This window comes from Ursus maritimus, unplaced genomic scaffold, assembly GCF_017311325.1.
Source record: "Ursus maritimus isolate PB19 unplaced genomic scaffold, ASM1731132v1 scaffold_8, whole genome shotgun sequence".
In the NCBI taxonomy this organism is placed as follows: Eukaryota; Metazoa; Chordata; class Mammalia; order Carnivora; family Ursidae; genus Ursus; species Ursus maritimus.
This window is the reverse complement of record NW_024426996.1, coordinates 26929698-26953075: the sequence shown is the minus strand read 5'-3', so window position 1 is coordinate 26953075 and position 23378 is coordinate 26929698. Positions and strand designations below refer to the sequence as shown.

Below are 23378 nucleotides of genomic sequence, written 5' to 3'. Positions count from 1 at the left end.
CTCCAGCAGACTCCGTGCTCAGTGTGGAGTTGAACCCAAGACCCCGATCCTGACTTGAGCAGAAATAAAGAGTTGGAACTCAACGGACTGAGCCACCCAGGCGCTCAGGGAAGCTCTATTTTAAAGTAACCTTTCTCCTCTTTTCTGAAAAACTCCCCTCCTCCTTTCCTAGCCTTTTGTTTCAGGAACCTGGTACCACACTGAAAGCGACTAAGGCTGGCAGTGCATACAGTTCCTGTTGAAACCGCTAGATCCTTTGTTTCCCCATATAACCCCCAGCCCCTTGCTCTGGGAGGGCTTGCAGTATTGTTGTTGTTGTTTGTTTGTTTTGTTTTTTAAAGATTTTATTTATTTATTTATTTATTTATTTATTTATTTATTTATTTATTTAAGAGAGAGAGAGAGCAGAAGCAGGGAGGAGAGGGAGAAGCAGTCTCCAGGCTGAGCAGGGAGCCTATGCTCCCAGGACGCAGTATCCCAGGACCCTGGATCATGACTGCAGCGGGAGGCAAACGCTTCACCCACTGAGCCACCCAGGGGCCCAGGCTTGCAGTTTCTGAAGGCCATAGCCTGCTGCATCCTCCTTTCCTCGGCAAAACAATAAAGTTATTGCTCCTCTTTATCCCAAACTCGGTCTTCCAGTTGTAGTTCGGCCCGGAAGCACAGACGTTTATCGACAACAACACAGTGCGTAAAAAGTGAAGTATTGTACTATTTTTTTTTTTTTTTACATTTTCTTACCTAATTTTAGTGGGAGTTTAATATTGAGAAGATACTCCTCTTCTATCAGTAACGCTATCTTTTAAGAGAGAAAAATGGGTTAAATTTTTTTTCTCAAAATTAAACAGTCTCAGGAACTAAATGAAAAATGTAGGCAGATCATTTGGTCTATTGTGTACAAAGTTGCCAAATTCACACAGTTCGCTGAGAATAAAGGTTGAAAATTCTGTATCTTGCTAACTTGGCTTTTCATGTTGTTCTGAGTAGAGCTGTACACAAAGTAAGCGTATTCCGGGGGATCAGGTACCGCCCACTTTATGAAAATCTGATTTCAGAATAGATTTCCGCACAAATATCTGCATTTAGCGCTGTCAGCCACAAGGTGGAGGCAAAGATATTTTTATTTGAAGCAGGCATGTCATCCCGAGGTTTTTCATGGTGCAGCATACAGGCTTGCAAAGATCCATTTTCTGGGATTGTAGCATGAGAAAAGACACCTAATTCATTGTTGGAAACTTTTTTACTGGGCAGAAGCAATATAGGGATTCCAAACCCCTCATCTGTGGATGGGTAAGTAGGTACCATTGTTAATTGCCAACTAGAATTTGCTGAAAAGCATTAGCTATAAAATGAGGAGACTTGTGGTGGTGCGTGTAGTGGAAGGAATAGTTGGGTACTTTCTTGGCCTAATGGGGAAACTATCTCAGATCCTGGAAGAAATGGACAAGGAAGAAATAGCCTCTGGGAAAGGTCATCTTTTGACTTGATTTTCTATGACTGGGTTTTCTTTAATGGGAGACAAAAATTTCATTCCACAATTGACAGCATTTTCATAATGCAATGGCAGACTGAGAGAAAGTGATGTTAAAAATTCACCCTTGCCCAGTAACCATTTAGCCATCAGGTCCTTTATTGGTTGATTTCTGTTGCTTCTCTTTTTCTAATTTGGGTGAGGGTGCCAAGCCTTTTTTTTTTTTTTTAAGTTTTTATTTATTTGAGAGAGAGAGCGTGACAGTGAACAGAGGGAGAGTGAGAGGGAGAAGCAGACCCCTGCTGAGCAGACACTCCCCTGCTCCCCACCCCCCCTTGATCCCAGGACCCTGAGATCATGACCGGAGCAGAAGGCAAATGCTTAATCCACTGGTCACCCAGGTGCCCCAGGCGCCAAGCTTCTAAAGCAGTGAATTAGAGGCTTTTGCACAACAGGTTCCATTCAAGACTGATTAAACCCCAATCTCTGAGAATCGCTGGTCTATAGATTCGGTGAAGGTGAGGCTTTGGTGGTGGGGAGAGGTACACAGAAGGAAGACCGGAGTCATAAAAACACAAGCTTCTAAGTCTTCTTGTTTATTTTTAGCTATTTGAAAACTGGGTAAACGGTCAAGTTGACTCAGTTGTTTCGTTAGAGCATATTGCTGTTGAATTAAATGACGTAATAGAAAGGCTCTCCCCTTATGTTTTTAAATTAAAATCTCCATAAAAAGGAGTGTTGTTTCTTTTACGAATTTCCAGGAAAAGGTATTAATATACTAATCCTGTGTAGACCATTGAAGGTGATGGTTCTCAGGTGATAGTTTAAGAATCACTTGTGGAATGACGTAGGCATCTAGAAAAACACAGGGGGTTAGTACTACAATTTGAAAGACATTCAGTCTTGGAAAGGACAATGCAACTTACAGAAGTTTTGTGTGATGGCTAAACTTTATGAGTCAACTTGACTAGTCTATGGTGGCCATTTGTTCAGTCAAATGTTAGTCTAGATGTTGCTATAAAGGTATTTCGTAGATGTGATTAACATTAACCACCAGCTGACTCTAAGTAAAGGAGATTACTACCCTTGACGATGTGGAGAGTCCTCATCCAATCAAAGGCCTTAAAAGCAAAACTCTACCCAGAGTACATTTCTACCTCGAGGCTGCAACATAGGAACCCTGTGTGAGTTTCCAGACTCTTGGCCTGCCGCGTGGACTTCGGATTCGCCAGCTCCGTGACTGTGTAAGTCAATTCTGTAAAATTTCTCCATTTCTCTATCTCCTTATAGTCCTATTTGCTTGGAGAACCCTTATTGATACTCTTTGTGAGTGCCATGTTTAGAAACAAAGAATTTTGTTTGTTTCTGTCATGGTGAGTACCTCGTTTTTGTAAGAAGGTGATAGGTAATGCTTAAAAAATGGAGGATTATTTATATATAATAGACACTCAAAAGTAAACTCAGCTACAGTTGACAGTAGATGGAAACTCAAAATCATCTCTTTAATGATGAGAAACACCTAGGAAGTGAGTGTAGATTTTGGCAATATCTTCTCAAAAGATCTCTGCTTCCCATAAGGTGGAGTAAAAGCAGGGATAATTATGTATATAAGTCTAAAATTAAAACTTGTATTAGAATGATGGCATATTTGGGTCAGAGCTCCTTAATATAAAAGAAACTGATGAAAGTTCAGAATTTGCTGGAAAATATATTCGGGAAACGATGAAAACACTACTTCAACCCATCATGTAATATTTATCGAATACTTAGTGACAAAAAACACTCTGTTCTGCTTGGTCAGGCATAAAAATGCTTGACCAAAACGGGCTCGTTTGTAGCGGTTAATGAACAATTTGTAACTTCTCAAGAACGGAGCAGAATTTTCCAAGATTAATTTTACAGAGCAATATTTCTGGGCGATATCCAAAGAAGAAGGGGTCAGTGGTTCAATTTAGGGAATAGTAAGTTGTACACAGTCACTTGTGACTCCGAGGGAGATATATTGTTTCCAGAACTAATTTCATCGGGAAAGCGTTCTCCAGTATGCCCATTAATTTTGTATGGCATACTGGACTTAAAGGCTAAGTTTTTGCTTGGTTCTTCGCTGTTACCATGGGCCTTTTTGGGGTTTCACTCTCATTTTTATCAATGACGTTTACATCTCAGAGTTGGTTTTCAAGCTTCAGCAAGGTACTTTTGGAAGTGAGAAAGAACTTTAAGAAATCTAAAATCCTGCCTGAATATGTAGTATATAGTTGTCTTTCCCACCCCTCCCCCCCTTCATGGTAGCTGAAGAACTTTCTATTTGAGGTTAATTTCCCATTTTGGAATCTTTGTGGGAGGTAAGATTGGAGCCTTCTACAGAAGCTGCAAGGGGACAGGCATTTTATTTCCCGGTTACTGGCAGCTAAAGTCTTGAGCATTTCACCTTGGCTTAGTTAATAAAATTCTTCCTGCTAAGACTTAGAATCTTAAGGCATGACCAGGGATGATTTTGGTTAATGTGACTCCACTTATATTTGCTATAAAATCCGCTTCATCTCTACCATATAACTCTACATCTACCATGAGATAAATGTACGTTCCTTCAGGCAGTTAGTTATAAATACAGAACGTTTCCTTGGCTTGTATTGGTTTCAGAGAGGCATTTATTCTAAAAGTATGATCATTTTTTTCAAAATAAAACCTGTTGAATTAGAACATTCATTTTTCCCTGAGCAAAGAAAGCACCTAGAAATAGCCTATACAGTGTACACGTGGTAAATTGAATTAAGCTGAAATCAGGTTTTTAGAATTTTCACCCAATAAATAGCTCTGAGTAGTTGTCTTTAGCAAAGAGAAAAACGTTCAGACCACAGAGATTTTTATGCAAGGCAGATGTTACCTACTTAATGCCGCACAACCTGCAGCTGGGAGCACAAACGTGTTCTCAGGAAGGTGGCGGCGGTGGTTCTTTAAGAAGGGAGCTATCCCAGGTTATTGATGACAGAAGTCTGGCTAACTTCTCCTTAATGGTGCCTATTAAGCCTGAGAAGTAATCAAGAAGTGGAGCTTAGTGTGTTGGGAATTGGAAAGTGGATACTTAATACTGTGAATCTTCTAGAAAGAGCAGAGAGCTAGAAAAAAGCAGGGGCTCATGAGCATGGGCCTGCCTATTGCAGCATCTTTGTGAAAATCACAGGGACCGAGCTGAAGATCAACGCTGTAACATTATCCTCGGTAACATTTACGGTCTGCTTCATATTTATTTTTTTTTAGCAAATTATCAATCTTATCATTGTATAAAGATACTGTCGCTGATAAAAAGCAGGGAGTCTCCTACTGGTCTCCCCAGGAGCTCTGGTTTTGCTTAGGTTAGGCCATCAGATGTTCCCAGGTTGTTCCAACACCAGATCTAGAAGAGTCATGAAAATAAATGTTAGAAAAACAGCTAATGGGCGACAATCATAATACTGCTCAGCGGATGTTTATAAGGGCCAGTTATCCTTATGTTTAAAGAGAGAGCTGTCTAGCATGACCCATATTATCCACGATGACCTGATGGGTCCAGGATAAAAATGTAAGAAATTCCCAAGACCTGTATATAAGGCCATCACTGTTGTTATGTCAAGGTACATCATAGCTCTTCTTTTTTTCTTTGAATGTATGTTGTGTGTGACTTTGTGCTCAGAGAATGAATGGTTATGGCTGAAACAAAAAAATGCAGCAACCAGTAGCGCATGAGGCTCCCGTCATGGGATTGAGATAACAAGTTTGTTTGTTTTTTTACTAAAACACTTAGTGTAAGTTTTTATCAAATCCCCCTCTACTTTGTAATGAGGCAAATACACCCCCCACCTTGGTTACCAAACCCGCCAAGACATGACAGCAGAGTTATACCATACTTCTATTTGCACAGTGCAAGAAATTCCATCTTTCTTGTCCTGAGTTTATGCCTTTGAGGGTGAGAGGGAGACCCATTTGTGCTTTCCTCACTGGTTTCTCACATGGTGTAAGCACCTGGCTGTGCTGAGTGTGATTCTGGTACTGTTTTCTAACCAACTTGAATCTGCAGTGGGAGCCTGTTCCTTTATCTGTTGGCGGTCCAGGGAAGACTATTTCCGAAGCTGAAGAACAAAGCTAACTGGCTTCGTGGGATTTATCAGGAGACCATAATTCTCTCTCTAGTGAGGCATGTCACAATCAATTTTTGGGCTTGAAGAAAGAAAGTGGTCCAGGGAACCAATAACGGTCAAGAGGACAACTCAGGTTTATAATATGATTTTAGTTAAGAATGAAAGTGCATCACACTGTTGGCTGGAAGCCCTGAATTGTAGGTGTACTTAAGAATGAGGACACCTGGAGACCAAGGCTTCGGCTCCTCTATCTGACGAAACACAGGCTTTCGTCGAGATAGAAGGCGTAGGCAACCACAGTCGGTTTAACGGTTTTAGGAACTGCTTCATATTGAGCAGACAGTGCGTGCCCCTTCTGCCACGGGAGAGCTGACATGCTCTTGTAAGAGAAAACTCAGAAGAAAGTGGATCTATTGCAGAGCAATTTAAAATAAGAAAAGCCTGATCTATCTGGGGGGAAACTTGTTAGAGTTTAGATTCACATTATCTGTAGTAGAAGCAGCTTTGCTGGTAGGACTGCCATTTCCTAGGCATTTTCTATACACCCCCCCCCCATCATTACAACAATGCTGAGAGATAGATATTGTAATATTTTCTTCACAAAAAAAGGAAACCGAGCTTTAGGGAGTATAATAACTTGCTCACAAAGATAGATTCTAATGTAGAGTGGGTAATTTCAAAAGTTTCTGGGACCACCCCCATTGTCCGGCCTCTCAGGATGTTAGTTTTCTTTTTTACTGTTTTATATTCAAAGAGTTTATATTGAAAGCCTGGATGTGATGGAATGATTTAATTTCTTTAGTCAATGCTCTTTGCTTCCATATCATTTTGAGGAATGTTGTCAATAAATCAGCAAAATAACCATCTTAGAGCCTTAAAAAGCCTCCATTCAATGAAGGTCTGAAATAAACCAAAATGATTGTTTTCATCATTTTTAATCTCAAGTAATATATTTAAAATGAATACAATTAAATCTGGAGAGAATAATTTTGTTACTGTGCAGAGTTGAGGTCCCCTTCAGTTTAAGGTATGGGGTTCTACTCTATGCTCTTAACATCATCGTGCATTTTTTAATGGGTGAAAGTATAATATCTAAAATAAGTGATAATACTTCAAACATGTTGTTTTAATTTGAAAAATTCTTCTTTCCTCTTAAGAACCCTGTTGTCTTTAAGATTTGATGGACTCTATCTTTAAACGGAGTCTTTAAACTTTGAATGCATAAAAATTCCTGAAATGATCTCCATGTTGTTGTTATCTTAGATGTGAGCTTGTAATGGATATAGTACCAAGCTGGGGACCTGAATTCGAGGCCTAAACAGTCAGAAGTTGGTTGTGTATAGGCGTATAAGCTTCTTAACTTTTCCATATGTTTAATGTTTTCACTATAAAATGAGTTTAAATAGAGGATAGCTAGAAAGGAGACTATTAAAATTGTTCTTGAATTTTAAAAATACAAATCTGGGTTCTTTGCTGCCTTTAAAAACTATACTTACCTAAGACCACACACACATGCATCAGGACTATAGCATATTTTTCATTTCAACATCAATCTGAAATGAAAAAATGTCTTCTAAGTCATAAAGTATTTCATAGACTCTTGCAGAAGGTATACACAAATTTGAACCTTGCTTAGGGGAAAAGATTCTTGTCAAAACATAGCTTTATATTAAACTTTTTATTAGCCATCATTCACATTTATTTGTTTTTATATTGTCCTTGCCCTTAGAATTTACAGTGTTCCAGGAAAAATAGGCAAGAAAGAAATGACAGTAGTTAGTAAGTGCCAGTTACTGGGTGTGCACAGAATAATATAAGGGCTAACGAAGAGCTTGAGCGCCAGGGAAGGATTCCCAAAGGAGGTAGGTGAAGCCTAAATTGAATCCTGAGACTTGACGAAAGATTTAGCCAGGTTGGAGTGAGCATTAGCCAATCTGGGATGAGTCATTATGTGCAAAATCCTTGAGGTAAGAGCATGCTGAATATACTTGAAAAATTGCAAGTAGTTCAGGAGAACCAAAGCAGGGGGAACAAGAAAATGGTAGATCCGACTGGAAAGGAAGTCAAGGGTCCAAAGTCTCTATTACAAAACAAAACTTTAGATGCAATGGAGATAGAGGAATGTACTATTTTGTGTTTTACAAAGGTTATTTTGACCTCTGTATAGAGATGAGGTTGGGTGTGAGGCATGGAAGGTGGGGGGACTGGAGACGAGAGACCAATTGGGACATTGTAATTCAGGCAAAAGGTTGCCTGAATTTAAGTACCAGTAATGTAGAAGTAAGTGGGGAGATAGAGATACTGAGGTGTTAGAACTGATAGGTTTTGGGATTTGGAGGGGTGTGTGTGTGTGTGTGTGTGTGTGTATGTGTATACATGTGAAATCAAGGATCACTTGTTATCTTCGACAATGGATGAATGGTGATATTCATAAATTTAGGAAACAAGAGGATGTTGTAAGGGGAAGATTTTGGGCATGTTGAAATTAAATTTCTTGTGGGATGAGAGAGCCCCATGAAAAGTTGGATAAAATGCTTGGTTGGGAAGGAAGAGATCCTGGCTAAAGGAAGAGATTTGGATATTTAAGGCATGTCCATGGCTGAGAACACTCAGGAAAAATGTAATATAATGAAAAAGCAAGGAAAAAAAACTCTGGAAAAGAGGAAGTTAAAGGATGGCTAGAAGAGGACAATATGAAATAGAGGAAGGAAAGAATCCTAGAAGGACAAAAGGTAGAAAATGATAATATAGATACCAAAGAAATTGTTCCAAGGGGGAAGGGATAGTTGTGGGTATCAAGTGTTTCTGTAGAGAAGGCTGGTAAGGACTGAGAATTACACTGCTGGTTCTATTTGCTCTTCATCTGAAGATCAGGATGAGGGGTAGGGATAGATCACCACATAATGCAACACTGATTTTGTCTGGTTCAGAAGTGCCTTTTGCCATTCCTCCAGCGGCTGTGCCAAGTATGTTTAGAATGGTAGATAGAGGTGGATCCCTGGATATAAATGACTTGGAGTCAATGTAGTAGATGGGCATTATTTTTAAGGAAAAATCTGTCAAGCAAATAAAGGGCAAGGAGGTTTAATAAATTATATCCCAAATATTACAGGGTGACAGGACAAATATTTACACCAAGCATTGAGAATCAAAGTGAATGTTGTTGTAACGTGAAGTCCCAGAGGCCAGCTCATTAACCCAGCTGTGAGATTAGTGTAGAAAGACCATCTAAAGGGCTAATGCAAACAGCAGAGGGTCTACTCTCCCAGTGCTCCAGACAATCACATGTGCGCAAGTGTCTCAACTTCATCTGTCTCCCTCTTCTCTAGCAATTACTGAAAGATTGGCTATTCAGCAGCACTGTTCTACATTTGCTGGTTATAAAGCAAGAAAATCGTTATAAGCCTGCCTTTTCATCATCGTAATTGAAAATACGTTTTTAAATGGCAGTATGTTACAATAAAAAATCTGAAAAGCAGCTCAAAAAAATGAAAAGCATTAGAATTGAAGGAAACATTTGTTGCGTGCAATTGTTCGATTTGTCTTGTATGATGTCAAAAAGGAAAGTGTGCATATGGATAAGCATAACAAAGAGTAGGAAAGGGTTACAAAACTGATGCTTTTTGACAATGTAAAAAAAAATACTTAGTCCTTTTAATAACTGAGTGAGACTCAGCAAAATCTGCTGGAAACAACTTCTAGGTGAGGTAGTTTTATTTTTCTGGGATAAAGCAACCTAATTCAGCTGTTGTAGGTCAGTAGTAAAGGAAGGGACTTGTCAGTTGATTTATGCTGAGCGTTTTAGTGCTGAAAATGATCAAACTATTCTAGCAAGCCAGCAAGCCAACTCCTCCGATTTTTATGTTTAGAACCTCACTTGGCCTGAATTTTCGTGAAGGTGAACATGGTCTATTTCTCAGCAGAATTGAAAGAACAGGCTTTCATTCTTCCTCTGGAGTTCTAACCTTATAAATTGCTACAAACAAGATGGGCTAACAGGTTTGGCCCTAGGGTGTGAATGTAGAAATTTGAAAAGAAATCAGAATCTCCCAGGGTATTAAGCAGAAAAACAAGGTGCCGGAGCTCAGTTTGGCAAACTAATTAGGACTTTGTCAGGTGCAATACAGTCAAAAAGAAACAAAATTTCACTAAAATGTTAATACTCAGAGCCCAGACGTGCCTGGCTTTTAAGTTTTTAAATTCCAGTTAACGTGCAGTGTGATATTAGTTTCAGGTGTATGCTACAGTGATTCAGCACTTCCCCACATCACCCAGTGCTCATCACATAGTACTCCTTAATCCCCAACACCTGTTTAACCCATCCCCCCCCCCAACTCCCCTCTGGTGATTATCAGTTTGTTTGCTAGAGTTAAGAGTCTGTTTCTTAGGGGTGCCTGGGTGGCACAGCGGTTAAGTGTCTGCCTTCGGCTCAGGGCATGATCCCGGCGTTATGGGATCGAGCCCCACATCAGGCTCCTCTGCTATGAGCCTGCTTCTTCCTCTCCCACTCCCCCTGCTTGTGTTCCCTCTCTCGCTGGCTGCCTTTATCTCTGTCGAATAAATAAATAAAATCTTTAAAAAAAAAAAAAAAGAGTCTGTTTCTTGGTTTGCCTCCCCCCAACCTTTGCAAGAGTCTGTTTCTTGGTTTGCCTCCCCCCAACCTTTGCTCATTTGCTTTATTTCTTAAATTCAATATCGTGAATTTAGCTCCAACATGTTGTTGCAAATGGCAAGATTTCATTCTTTTTTTATGGCTCTTACCTCTGAATCACAATAGAGAGGAGGTGCGTTGATGGAACAGCACTTGGAGGCAAAATCTGAGCGCCTGTCGATCAGCCCTTGGAGATCCATGGAGCTGGCATCAGGCAATTGAGCTCTTAATCGCTCTGCTAGTCTGAAAGACCATATTTATGTAAAGTTTTACTAGATGTATTTTATAAACCTTTCTGATGCAAGATGACAACCCACTTCAAGTCTTTTACAATAAAAAAAAATGGAAATAGTTGCTCTTAAATATCAGATCTGTGGAGTGATTTTCAGTGACTCAATTTGAGGTAAGATAGTGAAATCTCCATCTCTTTTAAGCTCTTAAAAGTAAAATTAAAATTTGCTGGATTTGAATTCCCATCTTCCCCCTTTCATTTGTTCAATTATATTTATATGGACCACTTCCTCTCCTATTCCTGACTTTTCATCTTCTCTCCAGTGCTAGATTTCAAGCTCCTTAAAGAGTATTTCCCTCATGGGACTTGGTCACCTTGATCCTTTTTCTCTTCTCTCATTTTATACAATTTCCCCCTCAGTGTGCCTCCTTCTCAACTGGCTATGTTGGAAAACACAAGGTTAGAAACTTTGGCTCTTGTTTTTAGCTCCACTGTAAGTTAACTTTCCATCTAACTTTCAAGATAATTCTAGGACTTGTTCTCTGTATTCCCTCCCAATTTGAATGGTCTATATTATCTTGGTATCTCTCTATGCTTATAATGGGCAACTCAGCCTGTTTTTATGACCTTCTCCAGGAACTACTTGCCAGCCTACTTGTGGGCAATGAGAGGTGGTAGAAACCCAAATTTATCTCAGGGGAAGGTAGATGCTGGGAAAAGACGAGAGGGTGAGAGGGACTAGTTTGCTCATAAAAACATTACTGAAAGGAGCAGGTCCCAGCTGGAAGGGGAGGCAAGTCAGACCAGAAGGAACTCAGAGAATGGAAAAAGAACAAGTGTGGGTATGTGTATGTGCAGGATTTCAAATACCTGGATGCAGTTGTTAGGGATTTGATTTCATAACCGCAAATGTCAATTCTATTCCATTGCTATTCTTAATGTATTGAGATTCTATAAATTGTCAGTTGCCCAATGCAACACTGGAGTATAAAACTTGTGTTATCTGCTTAATGTTATTGTATACTGTTCTCTGATAATTGGGAAATAAGCATTTTGACTTAAGGCTTTCACAATTTTTCATTTTCTTATAGAGCTTTGCTAAACTAGGCTTCATGGGCGTCACTGAAGGAAGTGACCTACTTTTGGGATTCTTAGGTCTCTCTGTGGAGTTCTATTCGTGCTTGCCTTTGGCTCATGCTGATCAAGATGATTTGGAATGGATCTAAGAAATCTACTTACTGAAGTTGGGAATGCCATGGGTGTTTAGGAACCCAGTAAAATTTGTTTCAGTAGCATGGCCTTTCTTGTACTTGAGAAACATGACTATTGACTGTTGTACAACATTACTAATGACGAGTTATTTTCGGTTTATAGAGAACTCATGCTGGTCGTGGGTGGTACTACACTTGATTGAAAGTTTGGCTTGTCTTGTCAGACACAGTATGCAATGAAGTTAGGTAACCTTTTTTGGCAGTTTTACAGTTCCCCGTTATGTGTAGCGACATTTACATAAGCTTTAGGGCACGAATGTTGATGAACTCTGGGCTAATATGGTATTTTTTGAATCAAGTTCCTGTAGGTCTTGTAATTTGTACTTCTGTGGCTGTGTCCTAATTGACCTCTCATCTGATACACATGACCTTTTTCCCCTCTGAAAAGGACTCCATTTCTTCCTACATAGGTACTGGATTCCACTTTTTAAAGCTCTTGATAGCACCTCTTCTTTCTATTGCTCACTTAGCACATCTTAATCTTCAACTGTACTTGCAAATCACAATACCAAACTATTATTGATAAAATGTAGAGAAAACAGCCAGAAAAGTGCCTTACTTTTTCTTATACTCAGTAAAAGTGTTTTCTGAATAATCTGCACATAGTTTTTGTCCTTTGTCAATGAAAGAAGATAACTCCTTTTTCAGTTGAGGGCCCTGTGAGAAAACAATTACGTACAAAATTATTTGTCTTGAAGCATTGTTCTAGAAGACCTTAAATCAGAATTCCATTTGATGTATTAGTATGTGTGTTTCTTACTTATACCACACATTGGCAAACATTTTCTACATAAGGCCAGATAGTAAATATTTTAGGTTTTGTAAACTATATATAGTCTCTTTTGTAATTACTCAACTCTGCCAATATGGCACAAAAGCAGCTATAAACACTGTGTAAACAAGGAGGAAGGCTGTGTTGTAGTGAAAGTTCATGAACATTGAATTTTGAGTTTCACATTTTTTGTCATAAAATTAAAAACCATTTAAAAATATAAGCCCATTCTTCGCTCACAGGCCACACAAACACAGGCGGTGGGTCAGATTTGGCCCATGAGCTGCAGTTTTCCAACCCTTGACTTCTACCAAGGTTGGTCAAGAAAATGAAGCGAGTGGTACCTGAGCATTCATACAACCAGTGGAATCTTCAGAGTCACAGCATTCGGAAAGGCTTTTCAGGGTTGGCTCAAGTATTTTACTGAGGAATACTTCTGGAAGATGTGTTCTCCTACTTAGTTCAAATGTATACCTGGCATGAGAGGGAAAGGAGAGAATACTCTTTAACATGAGTAGAGTTGGGTACGTGTGTCGTGTTTGAAATCGGAGCTCTATTATAAAGGCTAATCACCTGGCTTCTGCCTGGTAGTTAAAAATAATAGATTTAGGTAAAACTGACTCCAAATCAACAGATTTGGGGTTAACATTCTCATCGAAATGCAAATTATTAGTAGTTGCTTTGGAGCTATTCTGATTAATACTGAATTAAAACTCTGTATGTACTATACATACACATATGTATATATTCTATATAAACATGTCTATTTCAAATGCATATGGAACTAGCTTTTGTGGAACTGTAATACAATGCACCCCACATAAAGCATCAAGTAGGCACCTTGAGTAGCTTTTCCGTGAAAGTAGATTTGTGTAACTCCTTCCATTGTCTTATTCCTTTGTTCTCTCTGCATTTAGGAAAATATTTAGACAAATATAAATTAGTCTAAAGTTAGCCTAAATTCTAATATTGGTAGTTTTCTGACCTGTTAATCCAACTTATTTGTGAAATATTTCTATGCCATGGGTATGCATATGCTTGTAGCTTATGCAGCTCATGGTCTATGAACATATGGTGTATTTTAGTTCTCCATTGGATGAAAACAGATGAATGAGAAGAAATGGTAAACCTTTAATTTCTTTGTCTTTTAATGCTAGTGAATATCAATACTGTCAAGAAAGAATTAGTCCGATCAACTCTACTTACTGATCTATGGCTTTGGTATTCCCTTTCTCACACGCGTCGGTACTTGTGGGCAGCTCAGCGGCTGGAAGCTCGGGCGTGGGAGCAGCTGGCATGAAGTAAGTGCACACAAACACGTCCATGGGGGTTTTTTCTTGACAACAGTCCTTAAACTTAGAGTTCTTTGTGGATAAGTTGTCACAGATTTTTACTGTGTATTCAGGCAGCTATAAAAGCAATTGTGAGTTGGTGCAGCGTTAGTATCTGGTTGGCCTCATTGGAAATAAGGAAGGCTTAGGTAGGCTTACGAGCCCTGGCACGGTGTATATGAAAGGTTCCAAGTCAGGTTGTTGGAAAACGTCTCTAACACAGACCTGTTTTCTTAGTGGAAAAAGACCAGGCACGACAACATACCTATTTCTAAAGAGGTCCACAGACTTGGAGAAACCTTTAGGTAAAGCAACTGTGCAAATTCACATCCACTGGAAAGGATTATTTAAATGAAAAAATGGTGGGGAAAAATTGACCGAGTTATAACAGCTATAAACATGAGCAGTTTCCAATAATCTAATGGTTGCAATATTGTTCAATAGAACTTTGTGATGAAATGATTTGTATCTATACCGTCCAATACTAATGAACATTTGGAACGTGGCTCGTGGGGCGCCTGCTGGCTCAGTTGGTACGGCGTGGGGCTCTTGATCTCAGGGTCATGGGTTCCAGCCCCATGCTGGGTATAGAGATGACTTAAATTAATTTTAAAAAGAAATTTAAAAAATGTGGCTGGTATTACCAAGGAGTTGAAGTTTAAATATTAAGTTTTAGAAAGTATAATTAAGTTAAATAACTTAAGTTTAATTATAATTAAACTGCATTGGGCTGTGCAGGTAGAATAAGGTCTCAGGAGTTAGATGATCTTGGCCTTGTGTGTGTACTTTGCCACTTAGTAGTTGTAAGACTTCAAATTATTCACCCTGGTTGATCTTGTTTCCTTATCTATGAAATGGAGTTAGCAATACTCTTAAATGTCACAAGGATTCATTGAGCTGATGTGTGTAAAAAGCAACCTTGAGTGCCTGCCACTCAGTACGTGGTCCAGGTTGAGGATTCTCTTACCTCCTTGGCCATGCAGTCCTCAGAGGGGGACTCACAGCACTTGGAGAGGATTGTGTTGATCTCTTCAGCTAGTGGCAAAACATCCTCCAGTTCAGCAGTTGGCACTTTCTGGGCTAGTTTTATGAGATGGCTAAACAGTTAAAAATGAATTGTTAGCTCAGCCACATTCCATTTTCTTGGTTTCATTATGAACCTACACCCCCTGGAGGAATAATACCATAGTTTCAACTCTTTGTCCCCAATAGCTGCATGGAACACATCTGCTGTGTATATGATGGACCCTATGTGCTAGAGCCGCTATGCACAAGTCAGTCACCCCCAGGAACCATTTTGTATTTTAATACTGATATGGCCCTTTTCTTCTTGCCAGATCTACTACTTGAAGCATGACTTTAAAATGTTAGGTCTAAAAGAGCAATGAGGCACTAATGTCCCTATTCATAAGGCCAATGTCCTATTTTTGTGGCCCCTTCATTGTCCTTTCAAAAATGGTTTATAGATTTTAGAATTTAGAAACTACAGATTAAAAAAATACCTATGGCCCTAGATCACAGAACGAATAAATGTTGATATTTTGCTGTATAGCCCTGGAGCATTTTATAAGGGTTATCAAGTATTAAATATTTCATAAGGGATTATACCCTGCCAAACTATTCATACATTTGCCTTGTTTCACTTAACATATCAGGAATAGTTTCTGTAGTAAGTATTCTTTTTATATTGTGGTACAATGCTTAACCTTAAGTTTGCCATCTTAACTATTAAAGTGTGTAGTTCAGTAGTGTTAAATTTATTTACTGTAAGTAAATATCTGTAAATATAACAGATCTCCAGAATCATCTTATCTTCCTAAACTGGAGCTGTATGCCCATTCAACACTGACAGCCTCCCCCCAAGTCTTTGGCAGCTACCTTTTTACTTTGTTTCTATGATTTTTCACTACTTTAGATACTACACAGAAGTGGAATCATACAGTATTTGTCCTCCTGTGACTGCTTATTTTGCTTAGCATAATGTCCTTAGCATTCATCCCTATTGTAGCATGTGACAGGATCTTTTTCAAGGCTGCATAATATTCCAATTCTATATATACTACATTTGCTTTATTCATCTATCAATAGACATTTGGATTTCTTCTACCTCTTGGCTATTGTGAATAATGCTGCAATGAACATGGGTGTGCAAATCTCTCTCGGAGATCCTACTTTGAATGCAAAAGTAGGATTGTTGGATCATAGGATTCTATTTTCAAATATTTGAGGAACGTCCATACTGTTTTTCATAACGGTGGTATCATTTTCCATTCCCATTAATAGTGCGTAAGAATTTCAAATTCTCCACATTCTTGTCAATATTCATTTTCTGTTTTGGTAGTGGCCATCCTAATAGATGAAAGATGACATCTCTTTGTGGTTTTGGTTTGCATTTCTCTTATGATTAGAGATGGTGAATGTCCTTTCATATGCTTGGCCTTTTATATATCTCTTGGATAATTGTTTAAACAACTCAATGAAACAGAGTTGAATACTTTCTTATTGAGTTATGGAAGTTCCTTACATTCTGGATATTAAACCCTTGTTAGATACACTTGCCAGTATTTTCTCATTCTGTAGGCTGTGTTTTTACACATGGAAGTTTAAGTTTGATGTCCCATTTGTCTATTTTTGCTTTTGTTGTCTATTCTTGTTTTTTTTTATAAGAAATCATTGCCAAATCTAATGTTCCAAAGTTTTCCCTTTTGTTGACTTCTGAGAGTCTTACAGTCTTAGGTCTTATGTTTAGGTTTAATCCATTTTGAATTTTAATATATGTATAAGGTAAGGGTTCAATTTCATTCTTGGATATCCAGTTTTCCCAGCATGATTTGTTGAAGACCCTGTCCTTTCCCCATTGTGTAGTCCCAGCACCTTTGTTGAAATTCATTTGGCCAAATATGTAAGAGTGTATTTCTGAGCTCTCTGTTCCATTAGTCTATATGTTTTTTAAATGCCAGTCCCATAGCATCTTGATTGCTATTGCTATGTAGTATGTATTGAAATCCTAAAGTGTGAGGCCTCGAACTTCATTTTTCTTTTTCAAGATTGTTAGGGCTATATAGAGTCCCTTGACATTCTATATGAATTTTAGCATGCTTTTTTCTATTGCTGCAATAAATACCATTGGGATATCAATAGTGATTGTACTAGATCTGTACCTTGCTTTGAATAGTATGAGCATTTTAACAATATTCTTCAATGAGTATAGACCGTCTTTCCATTTATTTGTATCTTCTTCGGTTTCTTTTGCCAATATTTTATAGTTTTCATTAAATATCTTTTTACATAGCATTATACCAAACCATATGGCATTCTCATATGGATATACTATAACTGATAGAAGAATTCTCCATTCTAGGGAAATTTAGAAAGGCTCTAATTTTTTCATATTTAAAAATGGTGCAGCAATAATATATTAGCTAAATCTTTGTTCACATTCAATGCTATTTCCCTGGGATAAATTTCCAGACACTAATGCAAGTATAAATTAATGATTAAGATACCTATATATATTTTATAGGTGGTTTTGTGTTCTAAATCCTTATGTTCTATTTGCCGAATACACCATCTTAATTCAGAAGGAAAATTAAAGAGAAGGTCTAGAGAAAATGTCGTTTAGTATTTGAATATTTCTATTGGAAGATTATTTTTAAAGAACTCAAGAAAGTTGTTTCTATTACCATGAGAGAACCTTAGGACCTGATGCCAGCACAAAATAGTTTTTTTTTTTTTTTTCATTATCATTAGAGGGGGTGGAAAGCTTGTGGATCAGAGTAAAAAGAATTAGACTGTAGATACTGGAAAGATAAATTTGCAAATTCTAGAAGTCTGAGATGTGTTAACACTGTATTCTGACAGTTTCTATGTTAACAGTAGCCACACAAAAATTAAAGTGAAGGTTACAAATTAAGTGATTAGAATACATTCAAAAAGCTTAAGAGATATACATCATATATAGCACAAAACTTCATAGACCAAATAAGAATTTAGGAAGTCACATCCCAAGGGAAAAAAAAAAAAAAGGCAAAGGAAATAACAGGTGATGAACAAAAAAATTTTTTGTTTTTGTGTTTATAATACATACTAACATGAATACTGAAGAAACAATTTCTAGTGGTCTACCAGTTTTCCCATGAGTATGTGGAAAAGGTTGATTAAAAGCAAATCTCATGTTTTACAACATAGCCTTATTTATTCATATTTTATGTAGAGAAAAAGAACTAGGCTGTATTTTTGTGAATTATAGGAACAGAAGACTGTAGCATATATATTCTATTACAGATATTTCTTTAGAGAATCCTAATATCATGGGTAGTGTAGAAGCGAACAGCTAAACACACTGCTGGTGCTTAATCTTTACCTGAGCCTTGATTTTTCCTTCCCGTAAGCAGCATACTGTGAACAGATTCTATTTGACATAGTGGTGAGAAGTGATAAATGTTTCATCTGGAGTCTCTAGGAAGTAAGTGAGAGAATCCTATTAGATGGTCAAGATCCATTGAAAGCAGAGTGCAGGAATGGCAAAACAAACAAAAAAACCTATTATTTTTTACTATAAAACTGAATTCTGACCAAATAAACTTACTGATATTCCTTTCCTAGAGGTGGTTATGTTTGTTTTTCCAATGAATGAAATGTAAAGGAGGCATTTTAGAAAGGTTTACTGATTATAGAATCTGAACTCCCACTATTTAAATTGAATGGCATTAATAGAGGAAAAAATAGAACATAACTACATAATAAAACAATACCTACCTCTTTCAAAAAGCATACTGTTGGGCTTGGTGAGGTACAGCACGATCCTACCATAGAGAGATAACTCTTGGTATAACTGACTAAGAGTGATAGAGGGGCTTGTCCATAATTAATGGAATATTCATACATAAATCTGTGGGGGGAAAATAAGATTGGTCAAAACATTTGTGGGAAGCAGAATCTACTTTTTCAGAAGTATTTTGATGGAAAAAGGATGTATTACATTAGCTTAGTTTTATTATATAAAAAGCACTAAGGATTTAAAGAATGGGTTATAATACTAGTCACTTTTAACCAGTATTTTCATTAATTCCTTAAATTTCCATATGGATTACTTGAGAGGAAAGGCTATTTGTCTCTTTGTAGTTAGTGTCTACCAGCTGCATGGCTCATGGTAATTGCTTATTGTTGATCAAATTAAAATGAGATACATTTACCTTTCATGATTTATCACAGTTTATTCTTGACAATTGCTTATTTGCTGAAATCTTTAATTTTTAGGAGCATAAGCCCTTAAGGGTCTGTAGGATACTCTGAAATCTTGGGCAAAATCCTCTCTGAAAATTTTCCAGGATGAGAAAGCCAATGAATTTTTATAAAATCATGACCTGAACTTCAAACTTCTAAAATCAATTTGAGTGACATTGCATTTGACTTTTGCATGTGTATTTTGCCATTATCATAAACAGAATTGTATTGCTGTACACATTTTAAATGTTTAATGTTCAGAAAAGCTTAAGTTCTTTTTTTATTCCTACATCCCTAGAAACAGTTGTGAATGGGACCTGTTATACCACGTAAGTGAACATGTAATTTTGACCATCTCATTGTTTAACATTCATTAGTAGCCAGATTATATATTCTAATATTAGCATTGGAAGATCACAGAAACTTACAAAAATGAGGGGAAAATCTATCTGATGGAGCACGCAAGGATCCCTCGCATAAGGAGAATCCCAATAGCTGTCAAATATTTGAAAATGTCACATAGAGAGGGAATCCACGTGATTCTGCTTCAGACAATAGAACTGTTTGGCAGGTTTAGAAAGTTGACTTCACCTCTGTCTGAGAAAGGTGTTTACAATAATAGCACTGACGGAGATGAGAAGTCTTGGGGAGGAGTAAAGTTCTTACTGGAAATTGTTCAGGTGGCTATAGAAGAGGTGTTTGTATAGAGGAGGGGGTTGGATTCGACCCCCTTCTGGTGTTTTATGCCCTGAAGTTTTACTTAAGATGAAAGCAGCTTACTGCTCAGCAAAGTCTTTGGGATCTTTCCGGAATGCCTCGCAGATTTCATCATTTGTGGGCTCTACGTAGGTAGGAAACTCTTGTGGCTGGTGCTTCAGGGCAGCCATACAGAGTTTCCGTTCAAGGCCCTCTCTGGTACAGCACTCAGCAGTTCCTGGGTGTACTGGGAATGGAGCGTCCTTTTCACAGGACCTAGCAGACAATGCTGAGGTCTAGAATGAGAGAAGAGAAACAAGTCAACTCCTATACGGAAGTTTCCAGGCTCTTAGTTCACCATTCAATATACCTTAGTCTTAAGTTTAAAAATTCTCATTAGTAACAAACCGTCCATGCCAAAAGCTTCATTGAATATCTTGTCTACGTGGCAATTTGCATAGTTACAGGCAAATACAGGGTCTTGCGTTAATAAAGGACTCACTAGGATAAAAACAGAACTTTCATTAACAAGTAGACTGTGTTTGCAGCCGTTAGAGGTTTTATCCTTTGGCTCTGTGTTGCTCGGGGGAGATAGTAAGTGAGGTCATTTGAAAAAGCTCCACTGGTGATTCTGATATGATCTCCCACCCGCTTTCTGCTGCAGATACCCCAGTGAGAAGGAACACCTCCTATTAAATGAGCAGACTCTTGACAGACTCTTAATTCTTCTAATGTAGTCTTCTACATTTGTTGGCATTCTCTTACTCACTGGTTCCTGAGCCTGCTTTTGCACCAGCATCAGAGTATATAAAATTAGGTGCCTGGGCTGTACGATGCAGAAATTCTGATTCATTAAGTCAAAGAGGAGGCTTTTAAGGAGCTGTTTCCCAAAGCCCCAAAGTTTTATTCAGACGTGCACGGCTTGAAAACCACAGGTGCACTGATAACCTGTGGGCAGGTGCAGCCCATGCTAAGGGTACTACCAAAGCAACTTCAACAGCAAAATGTTCTTTTTGGAAAGAATTTGATATTTGGAATAAATGTAGAATTGAAATCATCCCTATATAAAAATTATCTGGGGATTTAATAGGGCAAAAGTGCCTTGACATCTTTATATTTATTTCAGAAGTTAGTCATTTTTTAAAAAACAAAACTTCTAAGGATCTTTCCTATAAATGAAGGAGAGCAACATGATGAATTAGTTACGTAAACCAAAAGTAAACCTCTCCTTCTCTCCCACACCTACTTTCCATCAGGCTCTCAGAACTTAGGAATTCTTAGGAACTCTTTATCCTTATCTCTTTTTCCAGTGAATTCCTTTTCCATTTCTTTCCCTGGCAAATCTCCTTTCCTTCCTTTCCTTCCTTTCCTTCCTTTCCTTCCTTTCCTTCCTTTCCTTCCTTTCCTTCCTTTCCTTCCTTTCCTTCCCTTCCTTCCCTTCCTTCCCTTCCTTCCCTTCCTTCCCTTCCTTCCCTTCCTTCCCTTCCTTCCCTTCCTTCCCTTCCTTCCCTTCCTTCCCTTCCTTCCCTTCCTTCCCTTCCTTCCCTTCCTTCCCTTCCTTCCCTTCCTTCCCTTCCTTCCCTTCCTTCCCTTCCTTCCCTTCCTTCCCTTCCTTCCCTTCCTTCCCTTCCTTCCCTTCCTTCCCTTCCTTCCCTTCCTTCCCTTCCTTCCCTTCCTTCCCTTCCTTCCCTTCCTTCCCTTCCTTCCCTTCCTTCCCTTCCTTCCCTTCCTTCCCTTCCTTCCCTTCCTTCCCTTCCTTCCCTTCCTTCCCTTCCTTCCCTTCCTTCCCTTCCTTCCCTTCCTTCCCTTCCTTCCCTTCCTTCCCTTCCTTCCCTTCCTTCCCTTCCTTCCCTTCCTTCCCTTCCTTCCCTTCCTTCCCTTCCTTCCCTTCCTTCCCTTCCTTCCCTTCCTTCCCTTCCTTCCCTTCCTTCCCTTCCTTCCCTTCCTTCCCTTCCTTCCCTTCCTTCCCTTCCTTCCCTTCCTTCCCTTCCTTCCCTTCCTTCCCTTCCTTCCCTTCCTTCCCTTCCTTCCCTTCCTTCCCTTCCTTCCCTTCCTTCCCTTCCTTCCCTTCCTTCCCTTCCTTCCCTTCCTTCCCTTCCTTCCCTTCCTTCCCTTCCTTCCCTTCCTTCCCTTCCTTCCCTTCCTTCCCTTCCTTCCCTTCCTTCCCTTCCTTCCCTTCCTTCCCTTCCTTCCCTTCCTTCCCTTCCTTCCCTTCCTTCCCTTCCTTCCCTTCCTTCCCTTCCTTCCCTTCCTTCCCTTCTTCCCTTTCCCTTCCCTTTCCCTTCCCTTTCCCTTCCCTTTCCCTTCCCTTTCCCTTCCCTTTCCCTTCCCTTTCCCTTCCCTTTCCCTTCCCTTTCCCTCCCTTTCCCCTCCCTTCCCCTCCCTTCCTTCCCTTTTCTTTCAAATTACCTCCTTTCAAAAATGTTCGAAGAGTCAACACATTTTTAAAAATGCTTTGAACAAACAGGAGAAAGAAGAAGGTATTTAAAAAGGCAATACCATCTCTGTTTTGTTATGATCTGTCTCTACAAACCTGGAGCTTATCTCTGGTCAAGGGATAACTTACAAATACATGAAATAAAATGTAAATAAAAATGTGTTCTGTTAGTGGTCACGGTAGCTTAAGGTGGTGCAGAAGGTCAGGTCGTAAATGATGGATATTTACAGAGTTGGTGATGGGAGAAAAGGATTACAATTCCTAGAAGGTACATAAGGGCCAGATGAAGCAATTAATGGGTAAGAATTATCATTGTATAGGACATATTCTGATCAGATCTTTGGAGCATGGTTTCTGCAGTCTTTAGCAAGCAGATATTTGTCTGTGGAGGCCTTTATCAAGATGCATCTAAATGTCCTTTGCGTGAGGCCTGATGACTGCATTAGTAAATTGCTAGAAACACCTGTCTTTTAACCTTTTTCAGCTCCCATCTACATTTTGAACCCTGTCACATCAGCATTTTAACTTCTGCATATATACGTCAAGGGAGAACCTGGTATATGGTTATAGGGCAACATTTGAACCTGCAAATAATTTGAGGTGAACACTAAATTATTCTGGGGCTGTTGGTACCAGTCTTAACATGATAAATATGTATGAGTAGGCTTTTAAGAGACACAGAATATATTATGACAAGAGGTTCATGAATTAATATATGTCCCAGTTTTCTCATTTGAACCTTGTGGGACTGGTGGGCAAAACTGATTCATTGTGCTAGAGTAAGTCTGGGCTCTGGAGGTAACAGGCTTCCTAAGTCTCCCAAACTTAGAGTAGGTGGAGTTGCTGTCTAAGATTTCTCCAAAATATGGCATAAAAGCCTATCCTGGCTTCTTTCTCTGGGCCACTGTGGACATGGCCAGCCACGTGAACCTACCCTGAGGTCATAGCATTCGGGGTCGGCCCCTTCAGCACAGCAGGCTTCTGTCAAGGAGACAACTTCATTCACAAGGTGACTGATCTGTTCGAATGTGCTGCTGGGAAACTTTCTGCTGTATAAGACCATTGATCTGAGGAGGAGAAACAGCAGGTCAATATATATAGAATTTTTAAAAATTTCACGTTTGCACAAATTAAAATATGAAATCTGTTCAGTCTTAAACAAGCATATTGCACACC

General features: G+C 38.9%; 1 protein-coding gene across 1 annotated transcript in view; it reads right to left on the bottom strand.

The window, feature by feature from the left end:
• Positions 1-7109: 7109 nt before the first annotated feature.
• GC (GC vitamin D binding protein) overlaps positions 7110-23378 on the bottom strand; it is a 29020-nt gene continuing 12751 nt past the window's right edge. Inside the window, exons 3-12 of the mRNA XM_008693198.1 lie at positions 23137-23269; positions 19850-20061; positions 18602-18734; positions 18207-18301; positions 14811-14940; positions 13719-13921; positions 12857-12986; positions 12300-12397; positions 10348-10480; positions 7110-7139 (exon numbers count right to left, since the gene is read on the bottom strand). Of these exons, the coding sequence (XP_008691420.1) occupies positions 7110-7139; positions 10348-10480; positions 12300-12397; positions 12857-12986; positions 13719-13921; positions 14811-14940; positions 18207-18301; positions 18602-18734; positions 19850-20061; positions 23137-23269 (1297 nt within the window). The remainder of the gene's footprint in view (positions 7140-10347; positions 10481-12299; positions 12398-12856; positions 12987-13718; positions 13922-14810; positions 14941-18206; positions 18302-18601; positions 18735-19849; positions 20062-23136; positions 23270-23378) is intronic.